This window comes from Sinocyclocheilus anshuiensis, unplaced genomic scaffold (assembly GCF_001515605.1).
Source record: "Sinocyclocheilus anshuiensis isolate Anshui unplaced genomic scaffold, SAMN03320099.WGS_v1.1 scaffold577, whole genome shotgun sequence".
NCBI classification, from domain to species: Eukaryota; Metazoa; Chordata; class Actinopteri; order Cypriniformes; family Cyprinidae; genus Sinocyclocheilus; species Sinocyclocheilus anshuiensis.
The window spans coordinates 535232-549822 of NW_015539872.1; the positions used below are offsets into that span (position 1 = coordinate 535232).

The 14591-nt window shown below is 36.7% G+C and overlaps 2 protein-coding genes across 3 annotated transcripts in view; one reads left to right on the plus strand and one right to left on the minus strand.

The window, feature by feature from the left end:
* The first annotated feature begins 3221 nt into the window (after positions 1-3221).
* LOC107685243 (hyaluronan and proteoglycan link protein 1-like) lies at positions 3222-10586 on the plus strand. Of its 2 annotated transcripts, none has more exons than XM_016481758.1 (4): positions 3222-3465; positions 7587-7916; positions 8582-8908; positions 8997-10586. In XM_016481758.1, the coding sequence occupies exons 1-4, from the start codon at positions 3402-3404 to the stop codon at positions 9284-9286; spliced, it is 1011 nt and encodes a 336-aa protein (XP_016337244.1). In that variant the 5' UTR covers positions 3222-3401; the 3' UTR covers positions 9287-10586. The 2 variants fall into 2 exon arrangements, with proteins under 2 accessions (XP_016337244.1, XP_016337245.1); XM_016481759.1 differs by having other exon boundaries at positions 8606-8908.
* Positions 10587-13069: 2483 nt separating this feature from the next.
* Positions 13070-14591, minus strand: part of LOC107685255 (versican core protein-like) — a 37910-nt gene continuing 36388 nt past the window's right edge. Inside the window, exon 26 of the mRNA XM_016481775.1 lies at positions 13070-14475. Within this exon, the coding sequence (XP_016337261.1) occupies positions 14333-14475 (143 nt within the window). The 3' untranslated portion in view covers positions 13070-14332. The remainder of the gene's footprint in view (positions 14476-14591) is intronic.

Sequence of the window (14591 nt, forward strand, 5' to 3'; positions counted from 1 at the left end):
CCAGCTGTTAATGTGCTCAGAAACTCAGACACTTGGCTCTGAAATGGTGCAAGTTTGGGGAAGGGTCCTGGGTGGGGCAGAGGATATTTATCTCATTGCTTTTTAATACACAGTACCACTGTATCTACACATATGTTTGGTTAAGCTTCCTTACACGCTTACCCACTCACTGAGTCAGAAACACATGCACGTATGAGTCATTTAATAACTGTCCTGGTGCAGTAGGAACCCTGTATGTTATGTGGGAAAGCTACATGATTTTCATCCACTGCTGGCCCTGCCAACACACAAGGTAATAGATCACCTACATGTTGCTGATGTGTAAAATTATTATTCATTAATCATTCTAATGACACAAATAACATGAGGGGTGAGACTGTTAATATAAACCTTCAGACTTTATTTTTGTAACAGGATTTCTTATTCAGTGTAATGGTTCTATGTTTGCCTGGTCTTTTACCTTCCGTTTGGCCTGTGTTTCTGAATTAAAGGCCTAGTTCACACAACAATTGAAGTACTGTAATCATTTATTCACTCTCATGTCATTCCTAACCCATAAGACATAAAGAAGATATTTTTAAGATATTTAAGAAACCTGAAGGATTACTGTCCCTCCATTGAAAGTCTGTTCCACCAAAACTTTGACGCTTAAAAAAGTACAAAATAAAAAATAAAAAAAATCATATGGAGCAGATTAATCCAAGTTTTCTGAAGAGACACAATTATTTTATATGATGAACAGATTTAGATTTGGCTTTTTTAACCTAAAAATATTGAAGGAACATAAATAGAGTAATTTATGTCAGAATGTTAATTTTTTTTTGTAAAATATCCCACAAAGTATCCTTAAAAATTACTCATTTTAAATTTTCATATTTTATATCTTTTTAATAGTTAATATTTTGACCAAGCTCTTGATCATAAAAGCACTGTTAAAGTCAAAGTTCATTCCACTCGTAGTCAATCTTCTGAATCCTATGGTAGCTCTGTGTGAGGAACAGATTGAAATTTTTGTTTTAAGTATTTACTAAAAATAGTAAAAATGATAGCCCTAGCCATTCACTTTCATTGTGTGGAAAAGAGCATCTTATACATTCTGCTATTAATTTCTCATTTTATGTTTCATGAAAGTCAAATGAGCGTGAGTAATTTATTTTTGGGTGAACTTTTTCTTCAGCGTGAGGTGAGTAGCATGCGTCATCTATTAAACACTGGGAGGCTTGTTTGTTAGGTGTTGCTGTAAAAGCTTGTGTTTTTATTATGTTGCAATCACTAGGCAGAATTAGGGGAATTTCAAGAGTAAAAAATGAGTTCTTGGTGAAAACTGAATCTGAATAAACCCGAATGAACTGTATAGTTGCATGTACCATAAATGCTACAGATGTGCACTATGTGTGCTTATAGCCACATACTGTGCAGTACAACCAGACATAGTTTTAACTCCCTATAACTTTCATAATGAAATAGAGCAGAAGGATTTAGGCCAGGATTAAGCTATATACTCTGTCTTTAATAGAGATAACAAAATCATTTTATTGGTCATATATCATTAATTCCTTTGTTCACTGACTTTAACAGGACTTTTAGAGATCTATACAGTATATTTTAATGTTTTGTTCTCTTTTGCCATTGTACACTAGTCAGACATACATTTCAGCAGTGAATTTTACCAACAAAACCCTGTTTTCATTTAACTTAACCATTCAAAACTGCATTTTTAGTCAAATCGCCTCAATTTCCTGAATTATTCAGTAAAGAGCAAGCAAACAAACTGCCCACACTAGCTTTCATAACCACAATGATCATTTCAGCAAATTGGTTCTTTTGTTTTTAAGCATTTGGAACAAAATAATAAGCAACTTGTGACATCATCTGGTGTAATCAAACATTAGTAAGTGTTTAAGGCCCACATTATTACCATTTAGCACGTAAGTGAAAATGAAAATATTTATGAAACATAAATGAAAATGAGTCATCTGAGGTGAAATTTCCAGTCAGTCATGCTCCAATCCAGAGGCCCTTCCTCATGTTCCATAGTTTTTGAGTAAATCAGTCACTGTGATGGTATTGGCATAATGCCCCATGTCTTATGTGTGCTTTTTTTTTCAGGGTGGGGAACATATGACTCGATGGAGCTTTAGTCAGCGCGACGAGGCCCTGTGGGGATGGAGCATACCTTTCTCACCTACAGTCTGTAAATCACAGCTGAAATAACTGTGATGGGGCTTAAAACATTATCTGCGCTGAACAGGTTACTCCCTTTCACCATCACTCTATTAGGATCACTAAGAAAACATCCTGACAGACCACACATTCTCCTTCCACATCCTCATCATATCTATCCAATGATAATTAGGTCTTTTCAGGGTCCAGACACTTTTGTTTAGGTCATATCTTTACCACGACCCTACCTTATCAATACAAGCGTCCATTAAGTAATCTGAAAAGAGGGTTATGCTAGGTGAAGAAGAGTTTTCAAGAGGAACTGACGAGAGGGGCAGGTGGGAAGGTGGGTGTTTGTTGGATTTCTTGGTTGATCATTAATCTGTCTGGCAGGCTTTGACATAAAACATCAACACAGCAGGTACAAGCAAGTGAAAAATCAATCAGCAAAGTCGCATTGCACTAGACATGTATTACAAGCAGGTGGAGAGGTTGTGTAATTTTGCATTTGGAGAGCATATGAATTCAATGTTTTGAATTAATATATTCTTAGTGGAGAGTCCATTGTTTCCAGTGAGACATTATCACTATTGGACAGATTTGCTTTGAAGTGCCAAGACTACATGTTGAGAAAGAAATATTTAAAGTGGTTTTCTGATACAACTTCACTATTAGATAAGGTGTATAAATAACTATAAAAAGGCAATCCAGCAACATTTGGAGTTTCTAAACTGTATTTAAATCAACATATTGATAAAATAATAATATTTCCAGTCTTTAAAGCTCCCTTTTCTGAATTTAAAGACATTTTTAAATAATTACTGCTAACCATATAATGCAGCTAGCACAAACAACACATTGTAGTCTGCACGTCTCCCCTTAAATCTAAACGGAGAGCCACGCATGGCAGAAAGGGAAGCTGTTCTTAAATGAGGGAGTCTACACACACACACAAAAACGTAGGGTGATGGGCTTCATCTCTCTCTAAGGGGAGGGGGAGTGGCCAAAATTGGCCATGGCTTCAATATAAGCCTTTTGTATGGACCTCTTAGGAGCCCAATCTTTCTTGTGGCACAACTACCAACACCTCCACCTCTTCATCGACAACAAGAGGAAGAAAATATTTTTCCATACTTCTTCCAGATTTATTACCTGATTGCTTTTTTTCTTTTCCCCCGTTTGTTGTTCTTTTGTTTTTCTAGTCAAAAGTCCTTTAGGCAAATAACAAAAAAGACAAGATGATCGCTCTGTTTTCCTTGACATTGGTGGTCTTTGCAAGCAGTCTGCATGTCGAAGCACAAGGTAAGAACCACTTCTGATCCCCTCGTGCATAAACGAATGTATGAATTAATTAATTAATTAATTAATTAAATTATGGTTCAGCATGCACATTTCTGCATCTGTGCATATGAAAGTGTGGTAGATAAATGTAATGAAAAACTGCACAGTATAAATTGTAAAAAGTGGGTATTATTTATTAAACCATCAGATGCTAATAAGAATGAGGAATAAGATTCCCAATGGATGAACATAATTTCTTCGACGCTATTACTTGATGCAGATACAATGAACCAAATTTTAATGCAATATTCCACTCTTCATCTCTAAAAGACTCCTCCCACTATACAAATGCACACGCACACCCACAAAGATTCAGCTCACCACAGTCTTTCATAAGCTCTAAACCATGTGCTGCAGGTAATTTAGCAGTTGTTTAACAGTTGTTGACAGATAGTGGGGAATGTGAGCCGTCATCGAACTGACTGTGAAAACTGGCTCTGCTGATCACATCTGAGTGCAGATCTAATACCTTTCTTTAAGGGTAAATGCAAGATTGGCTTCTGATGGCCAGTGATGTCAGGAGCATATTGGTAGCTGAGGAGGCACACAGTGGACCTTTATATTGCCAGTACGCAGTTGTATGAGTGTTGCCAAATCCTCAGAATGTACACTGATGCTACTGAATATATGTATCTGACAGGAGCTACAGCAAGATTAACAGCTCTTGAAAATGTAAAGAGCCCCTTGCTGAATGCAGTCATTTTCCTTCTGAGGTAATGTTCTGTAAAGTGATGGGTTTGCATGAATTGGGCTGGGCTGGGGCTGATGGAGAAGAGGTGGGGACTGGAGAAAGGAGTGAAAGTTTTGTATGGTTTTGGGTTCTAAGAGACTGCTCAAGATGGGCCTGATTCACAGAGGCACGGGGGGGGGGGGGGACAGGAGCTACAGCAAGATTAACAGCTCTTGAAAATGTAAAGAGCCCCTTGCTGAATGCAGTCATTTTCCTTCTGAGGTAATGTTCTGTAAAGTGATGGGTTTGCATGAATTGGGGTGGGCTGGGGCTGATGGAGAAGAGGTGGGGACTGGAGAAAGGAGTGAAAGTTTTGTATGGTTTTGGGTTCTAAGAGACTGCTCAAGATGGGCCTGATTCACAGAGGCACGGGGGGGGGGGGGGGGGGTGAAAAAGAAAGAGGATGGCTTTGTGTGTGATGGGTGAGAGAAAAGGGGAGATAGTGAAGGAGAGACATTCAAATAAACTGACTATAATACATATACAGAGAGAGAGACCCTAAACGTCAATACACAAGATGGTTATGATAGAGGGAGCCCCATCCAATTGTGTGCAATAATTCATGCTCATAACTCATACTGACTTCTGCTTGTTCAGCAACATGTAGGAAGTGAAGTTTAGCCATCAAGACTGTCTGACTGTGAGGGAACGATTCCATATGACACTTGTATACACAGATGTGAAGCCCTAATCAGTGTGTTTTCATGTATTTAGTGTTGTGTACCTCACACAAAGCATCATTTGGTATTGTAAAGGGCTCCAACCTCACTGTTTATGCAGCAGATGTGTTCAACATGCCAGTGGAGCCCAAATACATTCATTAAATGGCCATGTTGATTGAATGATTAATGTAAATTTATAGCACCCTCTCTTTTTATGTTTCAGTTTACAAATGTCTCTGATGACTGGGTCATATAACCTTATTTCATGTGTGTGTGTGTGTGTGTGTGTGTGTGTGTGTGTGTCTGTGTGTGTGTGTGTGTTGTTTATAATTTTTTACAAAAATTGCCCCTTTTCTTTAAATTATTCATATTAAATTACCATTTAATATTATGCAAAAATATATTTATTATTATTATTTGTTATTATTTTAAAATTATTTATTATTACAAAAAAATTTATTATTACTACATTATTAAACCAAATTGCTCAGTTCTTAAAGGATGGGAAAGAGGCACTTTTAAATATTTAAACTACCCCGGCACTTCCATTGTGATGTTCAAGAGTAAACACTTTCCTTGTGTTTGCTTGCATGGAGATGGGGGATGGGGACTGGTGGGAGTTGGTATTATGGAGAAAATTATCGGTTAGTGGGTTTGGGATGATATTTGAGAGGTGTGCAAAATTGGTTCAAAATCTCACCAGCAATGATTTGCATGTATTCTGCCAACAAAGAGATGTGTGGAGACCAAATTTGAAAAGCCGAGTTATAAATTCGCAAAATTGGTAGCTGCTGTCACTGAAAGATGTACTTAATCATTTTTTCTGAGAGATTTTTCATCTGTTCCTTCTGCTTCCAGCTTGTAACTTTGGCACACTGTGAGAGTTTATTAGGAAGAATGTGTGAGAAAGAGTGCATGACTCACAGTGAAGTGTAAAAAGGGATCAGATGTGTAGTGTTAATGATTGAAAGGACTGTAGGGCTCAGTTTTAATTACTTCAGGAAAAAGAGGATAATCTCTCATCAGTTGGTCATAATGTGAATGATGTGCTGTATAATTAAATGTGGAAACAGTACAGTTTACTGTGGCGTCTGATCCATGAAACATTCAGATGTTAGAACCATGTTTATTCATTCTGAGCACATGTTGGGCACGGTACTATATGTGGAAAGGCTCCAGCCCAGCTGAGTAAGGAGTAATAGTGGACTAAGGTAAGGTAAGTGGTTTGAAGCATAAGGGAGAAAGTCTTGAGTGCCTGCTAATGAGTCCCATGTTTGTTTCAAACATGTGGGAAAGGTTTTCTGCAGATACATTGCATCTGAATGTTAAGGTTAGTTGTAGAACATGCTGGTCAGAAGCACAAAACCCTAAGGCTAAAAACTGCTCTGCAGAAGTCACAGGCTGGAAGACAATGTGGTTGAAGAAACTACACATAAACTTGTAACTAAAATGTACTTTTCAGATCAAGAACTCAGATCAGAGAATACTTGAATAGCATTAGATTATTATGCATGGAATGATGGGATTCATTGAAAGTTGTTGTTTGGTAACACTTTACAATAAGGTTCAATACAATAACATTAATGCATTATATATCATGAACTAAGACACCATGAACATTTTACATTATATATTTACAGTAAAATTTTTGAATATTTTCGAAGAAGATTCTTATGCTCACCAAGGCTGCATTTTTACTCAAAAATACAGTAAAAACTGTACAAAAAAAAATGTACAAAAAAAAATAATAATATTGCAGTTTAAAATGTGTTGTCTATTTTAAATATATTTAAAATGTAATTCATTCACAGGATGAAAAAGTCATCAGAAGTCATTACTCTGGACTTCGGTGTCACATGATTGTTCAAATCACTATATTACATTGATGTTGTGCTCAAGAAACATTTCTTATTATTATCACAGTTGAAAACGTCTGTGCTGTGGAAACCATTATATAGTTTTTGATTAATAGAAAGTTCAAAAGAGCAGGATTTATTTAAGAAATAAATCTTTTTTAACATTATATATGTTTTTACTGTCACCTTTGATTAATTTATTGTGTCCTTGCTGTACAAAATAATTAATTTCTTAAAAAAAAAATGTTTGAATAATTTGGCAAAACACATCTGTAAACAGTTTAAACCGCTGGGAAAATGAGACTCTATGGTGCCTTAAGCTAAATCTAATCATGTCTGCTGTGTAATTGATACTTTGATGGTGAAGTGTAGCCAGCCAGGAGAACTCTTGGATCGGTTTCAGTTTCCTTGGTATCCATCAAATATCCCATCAAGAGCTGTGATGGACTGGGGCCTCCAAGATTCTGACATAGATCAGGAAACATCTTAAGGAGCTTAATGAGACAATTATGCCCCTAACCACAAACAGACATAGTAACCACTACCAGAGATATAGTCACAGCAACTGTGAGCAAAAAGTTGAGCTTTTTAAGGAGGGAACATTTGTCTTCGTTGACATAAATGGGAAAATTTTGTCTGTGGTTCCCCAGTGTGTGTGCAAGCACATCATCTGAGTCCAGTAAATCATAATTCAATTATTTCTTCAGCTAAGATTTGTGTGGCACTGCGTTTCTTTCTTTTGTGGCTACTGTAGTCTTCTTCACAATCTTAAGACAAAATATATGGATTGATCTAAAACCATTGTTATAGACATCCCATTTTGTTTCATTTCAGATAGTGGATCAAGGATCAAGGTCTACGCTAACAGAGGTGACAATATCACCCTGCCCTGCGGACTGGAAGGTCAGTCCAGTATGTTCGGAAACAGAATCAAGTGGACCAAACTTGAGGATGACTCTACAGAAACTGAAGTGCTCGTCTCCATGGGGCTCCACAAGAGAACCTACGGAAATTTCCAGAACCGTGTTTACCTGTTGGAGGTGGATGACAACGATGCTACTTTAGTTATTACAAACCTAGATCTGAACGACTATGGCACATACAGGTGTGAGATCATCAACGGCATGAACGACAAGAATGTTGAAGTGGACCTGGAATTGCAAGGTAACTTTATTATTTCATGATGTCAAGCAAGTTGTCATTTTACCTGTAACATTTATATTTAGCATGCTCTTTTCATCCAAAGTCACTTACTAAAGCCAACAGTAGATATTTTCCATACATGTCGCCGTATTGGCATATATGCACTGGCTGTAATATGCAACAAATTGCCATTGCTGTATGAACATATTTCATTCACTCTCTACAGTTCATAAGCCACATTTGAGCTGTTCATTTCAACATAATGTTTTTTTCAACACTTGTTTTTGCCACTTATCATTTGCTCATTCTCCAGTAATATCCTGTAATTCGTGCTCTTGGCCAAGACCATAGCTCCAGAGAAACAATGGGGATCTTTACACAGAAAAAGTGAGGTGCATGAGCATAATGAAACAGGCTGGCACAACTAGTCATTGTTAACCTTGGAACAATGGAGTCTAAGATTGAAAAGTCCAAGCCCTGCAAGTAATTTTCTCTCTTTTTCATTTTTTTTCTTTTTCTAACACCGTACCACATAAATCTTTTCAACTAAGCAGGGAGGCTCTTAGAAAACTAAAACTTTTTTTAAACTGGTTTTACTCATATCTTTCTTATTTGTTCAGTGGGGTGGTCCTAAAATATGTTCATCAAATCAGCCTGATGTTAAACTCAGTTGAAATTTTCCTTAGGGGAAGATTCATTTTCTTTCACAGGGGTTGTTTTCCCATACTACCCTCGTCTGGGGCGGTACAACCTCAACTTCCAAGATGCAGAGGCCGCGTGTCTGGAGCAGGATGCTGTGGTCGCCTCCTTCGAGCAGCTCTATGGGGAATGGAGAAATGGGATGGATTGGTGCAATGCTGGCTGGCTCAATGACGGAACTGTGCAGTATCCCATCACCAAACCCAGAGAGCCCTGCGGAGGCGTGAGGACCTCAGCTGGACTGAGAACCTACGGCCGACAGGACAAGTCCAACAGCCGCTATGATGTGTTCTGCTTCACAGCCAGCCTTAGAGGTGAGTTAAACCATTCAATTCTAGTATAAAATGGAGCATAACGTTTGTCTGTGTCCACAATCCTGAAACTCTTTGGTTCCCATCACAGGGCGCTTTTATTACTTGATCCAGCCCAAGAGGCTGAACTTTGATGAGGCTGTTGACGCGTGTAAGAGAGATGGAGCTGAGATCGCAAAGGTGGGCCATATATACGCTGCCTGGAAGCTGCTGGGATACGACCGTTGTGATGCTGGTTGGCTGGCCGACGGTAGCGTTCGTTACCCTATCTCCAGGCCCAGGATGAACTGCAGTCCCACGGAGGCTGCAGTTCGCTTTGTTGGCTTCCCCGACAAAAAGCAGAAGCTGTATGGAGTCTACTGCTACAAACCTCAGCCGTGAAGCGCTTCATGTCACATCACCAACCAAAGAGCAGCAATACACAGATTTCCACATCCAAACTTATGAACGACTTTTTGCATGAACTAGCCATAACTGTGACAATTATAGAAAGGATACTGTAAAAACCAGTTTCATACTGCAACATTCTGAATATTAATGTAAACAGTTATTTTACCTATCATTTACAATTTATATAGATTTGTACACCATATGTATGAACAATTAAGCAACGAGAATAACACAAATTGCATTCAAGAAGGATATTTAGCTGGAAGGAAAGTTAGTCACATCATTCTGATCAAAAGTTTGTCAAGGATCTCCATTGTGATATTGCAATAAAATATTTAAATATTATTGAATAGTATAAACTTGACAGAAAGTTTTTGAAACTTGCCCAAACTGAAATGCAAAATAGACCTGACACCTTTCTTTTCCTATAAACTTGTGTGATCTTACTCGAATGCTAATTTCTTTAAAACTATGTATTTTGTTATTTCATGTGTTGGTGTATCATCCAATGCTCTGAACTGTGATCTTATATTATCTGTTTGAAATATCAAATGAATGTGTTTGGCCCTTAGTTTTACAATGCTTTATAACAACTATATGAATATACCTTATATATTCATCCATCGTTTAATTGCAACATTCGTTCCTCATGTTTACCCTTTTTTAAAAATTTGTATTTTTTTATTTTTATTTTTCTTGTTTAAATGTGTTTCTCCCTGCATATATTTTCACAAGTATTTCATCACAGACAGACAGAATTTGACAAACTGCTGATGATGCATTGAACTTTGTTATATGGCAGAGAACTACAAACAGAATTTACACTGAGAGATTCTTTGAGGACCAGTTGTATATTCAACGTTTCACGACTAACTGCTTAAGTGTAGATATGAATAAGTCTCAAATGAATTATATTGTAATTCCACTGTTCTCTGCGAAAAGAGGAACAGCACTAAAAGCCATATACAAAATCGTGCCCAAGTTTGAACAGTAACATTGGAATGTTGTGACAGGCATTGTGTAGACGACTTCAGATAATGAGATCTGTTTACTGATGAACGTAACATCTATTACTTGCCACTTTGTATTGAAATATGTTGTTTATGGGAGGGGAATATATTCTCCACTTATAACTTCGCTTTGAACTGCAGAAGCCACAGTGCACATAAGTGACATTTTGCTTGAGTTTGTCTTTTTTATGCACAAAATATATTTTCTTTTTTGAAAAATCTGAAACGCATTGTATGGTTTATGAATCAAAATTTAAATTAAAAATAAAACCCATAAAAATTAAATGGCTATCGTTTCATTCTCCATTAAACTGATATTTCTACAATGCCTATAACCATGGATTTTTAAGGTCCAGATGCTGAGAACACAAACGTTTGTTGCAGTATGAATGCCAGTTTGGCTACGCATCGCCTTCATTTCCTAACACAACTTAACTTGAAATTAACAACATATTGCATACAGTACACTGCTGCTTTTGAGAAGAGTTATTTTCATGTTACAAATATTTTCTGCACTCCATCTATCTAAACTATTATGCATATCCATCAATATCATGAATAAATTATAATTTCTAAGTGTGTGTGTGTGTGTGTGTGTGTGTGTGTGTGTGTGTTTGTGCGTGTGCGTGCGCATGTGAGGCTTTTTATTAAATTATTTAGAATAGTGCTATATATCTCGACTTTAGATCTATGAGAGGCCTTGGAAGCATTTGCAGAAAAAGACTGCTACAATTATACAATGTTCTGTGACTAATTCAGTCCTTTTTAACGTGAATTAAGTTGTTTAAAAATAAATAAATGATAGCAACGTGTTTTTGAAGTCTTAAATGAGAAAACCATCAGTATTAATGAACAATGACACAGCGGTACCAGCGGGGAAATACATTCATATTAAATTAAATATGGCAATGGGACTACAAAAACACAAGGCACATCAAAAGTCTGTCTCTGTTTGTCCTTCTGCATTACATTGCGTAATGTACTTACAAAACTATAATCAACAAATGCAGCTTGACAAGAGATCCCATGTTGTACACGAAGTGCAATATCTAAATGTCGTAACAATAGTAAACAAAATATCAAACCAATATTCTCTTTCAACAAATTATGATTAAATTATGCTTATATCTCAAGGTCATGGTGGATGTATGATCAATTCAAACAGGTGTCCTAGCAGAATCCCGGTACAAGTGTACCTCATCATAGTTTCTTGCTGCCAGTCTTAGTTTTCATTTTAAAGGGGTCATATGATGCGATTTCAATTTGTCCTTTCTCTTTGGAGTGTTACAAGCTCTTGGTGCATAAAGAACATCTGTAAAGTTGCAAAAGACTAAAGTCTCAAATCCAAACAGATATTCTTTATAAAAGTTAAGAGTCAACCACGCCTACCTAAAACGGCTCGTTCTAACACGCCCCCACATATCTACCTCACTATGTAGGAAGATTTGCATAACGCCACCCAAATGTTCACGCAAAGAAAGAAGGCGTAACTTGTATTCTCGCTGTAGTATTGTTGTTGCCGCCATGTCGTGAAGACGCTGTGTTTCGTTGTGAAAGTGAAACTACTTTGTTTGGCCTTCCGAAAGAGGACGATATCCGCTTCGTCATGCCTAGAGCTGATCCGTGCTGGTCGCTGAGGAAATACATCAACTTCGTGCAGTTGATCGCCGGATCGGCTTTCACCGTGGATGAAGCAACGCATTTTATGGAGGACTGTTTCCTGATCCTGGTAGAGCTAGACTACAATGCCGGCTGTTCTGACTCACAGACTGTAAGTACGTTTTTATATTTAAAGAATTTGCCACTGACGATTCAAACGCGATATGACCCCTTTAAACTTATTTTTACAAGTATTCTTTTGTTGTTGCTGCTATTGTTTTGAGCCTATAGAAAATGTGATCTTTCTTTAGAATAAGTTTGTATAAATGCTTGAAAAGAACCCAACCAAGCACATATTACACAATCCAACCCAAATCTATGTTCCAAAGTTTAACTTGACCGTAACCATGAAAAGAGAGCGAGAGCGAGAGCGAGAGAGAGAGAGAGAGAGAGAGAGAGAGAGAGAGAGAGAGAGAGAGCAAACCTTTTTAGGCTTCTTAAGTGTTTGGTTATGTCCTTTTGACTTTTCATAGAAACTAAATAAAAGTAACCAAAAATAGTATCCAAAGGTGTTTTCTTACATTTAAAGGGTATTACTATAATGTGATGTTTTAAAAAAATTGGTATGGTATTAATGTTTAAGTGAATTTCAGTTTTACAAAACATCATTTACAGTAATGATATCTGGTAGAATTATTCAGGCGTTCAAGTGTCCTTAAGTTAGTGAACCAATACCATCTGCTGGTCAACATTAGGCACTGCTGATGATACTATAGTTACACTAAACATACAGTCCGCTTACTCCTGTCACTGTGTATTTTATTATATTGTTATATAGATTAATGTTATATTAAATATTAGATTTGTCAATGTAAAAATATTTCGAATTACACCCCATATTATTAACTACTCTCTCTCTATCATTAAGCCCTTCCAATAGGCCAAAATTCACTTCATATCAGAACACAAAAAGACCAGGAATGCAAGTAGAATATAATAAACTTTGTTTACACAGAAGGCATAAAAAAACATTCCTTACAATTTTTCCATTTCACAAACATTCCAGGCAATCACATTTGACAATAAACAAGTTATACTATAAATATAAAAAGATGTGCACTTTTGAGAGGGGGAAAAAAATGTAAAATAAAAAAAATAATAAAAACAGACACAACAAGTAAACACACAAAAGAAAAGATCTTAAAGAAAAAATGCTTGGGAATAAACAAATGGATGACCAGTTCAACAAAAAATTCTGCTAAACCTGTTACTATGAATCCTCTTCTTTTGGTCCATTGATACACCCCAAATGTCATAATGAAATCCATCTAAATTCTGTGAGTTCCAAATGTCATCTATTAGTCACATCACTACCAGCTATTGACACACTGTCCTCTACTCTAATATACTGAACTCTATCAATGTGCAGTTTGGCCAAGTGAAGTCCTCAGTGTGTTCAATCTCGCTACAACAATGAGAAAACAAGGAGCAGCTCAAGAAATAAATTGTAGGCATCTTGTTAAAAAGGCACTCGCTCAAGTCTTTTACGCATCTCACAAAGTACATTCTCTTTAAAGTAGTTTTAAACTGTCTGAGAAAAACATGAAAGTTGATGAAAATGATGTGAAGTACATACAGCAAGTTTCTTTTGGTTTATAGATAACTGACGGCGGAATTAAATGTATGTGAAATAGATTTGCATTGTAAACACTTGAAAGAAACATCAAAGAGAGGACTATAAATAATCTAAAATCTACATGGCTTTTCAATAGCGAATAGCTTAAAGTCAATGTATTAAAAGTATTAAAACATATTGTGTTGACTTTAAGATATCAAAACCATCCACTGCACTGGATGCAGTTTTTTAATGATATTATTGGCCTTTTTGTACCACAACAAACACTGACTCCATGTGAGCCATTGCTCACTCTCTCTATATAAATATATATTCTTTCACATTTTTATGTACGATTTCTCATTTGTTCAGTAAGCAGCAGGATGTCTGCATACACCTGTGGTTCTTGTAAACTTGAAGAAAGATCGAAAGAATCATACGGCAAAGTGTGTATCAAACTGTACCATTATGTTTAGAAGCTAAAATAGGTTGCACTATTATAGCTCACTTGCATCTGGATTGTGAGTTAAAAATTACGAAAGCACTGTGTATTCCCAAAAAGAAGCAGAACAGATGGAGGGCAGGTCAGATAATCTTTTTGTGTTTTCAGAGGCCAGCTGAATGTGTCCTTTATGTAGTTCTTAAAAACCATCTCTCTGAAAAAGATAAAAAGCCACTGTTTCATTCCAGTGATATTCCACTCCTTGCTGGTCCTTTTAATAATCTTTTCTTTTATAATCTTTTCTTTCAGCCAGCAGGCAGATCCGTCATATGCTATCAAAATACATTAAACGGGTTGTGTTAAAAGAGCAACTATTGTTGCGTCCGACTGTGTTTTACACCATGGCGATGGTGTCGTCGGGGTACATCAACAGAATTTTCTGCCAATCTCTTCTGATGGCTGCGAAAAACTCTGTATGTCTGATACCTTGCATAGGACCTTTGGAAGTTGGAGGCTGGAAAGAAAATACAAGTACATTAAATTAAATTAATATATAATATATATATATATATAACTTTAATGTATAAAAATATATCATATATGCACACTACTGTTTTAAAGTTTGGGATC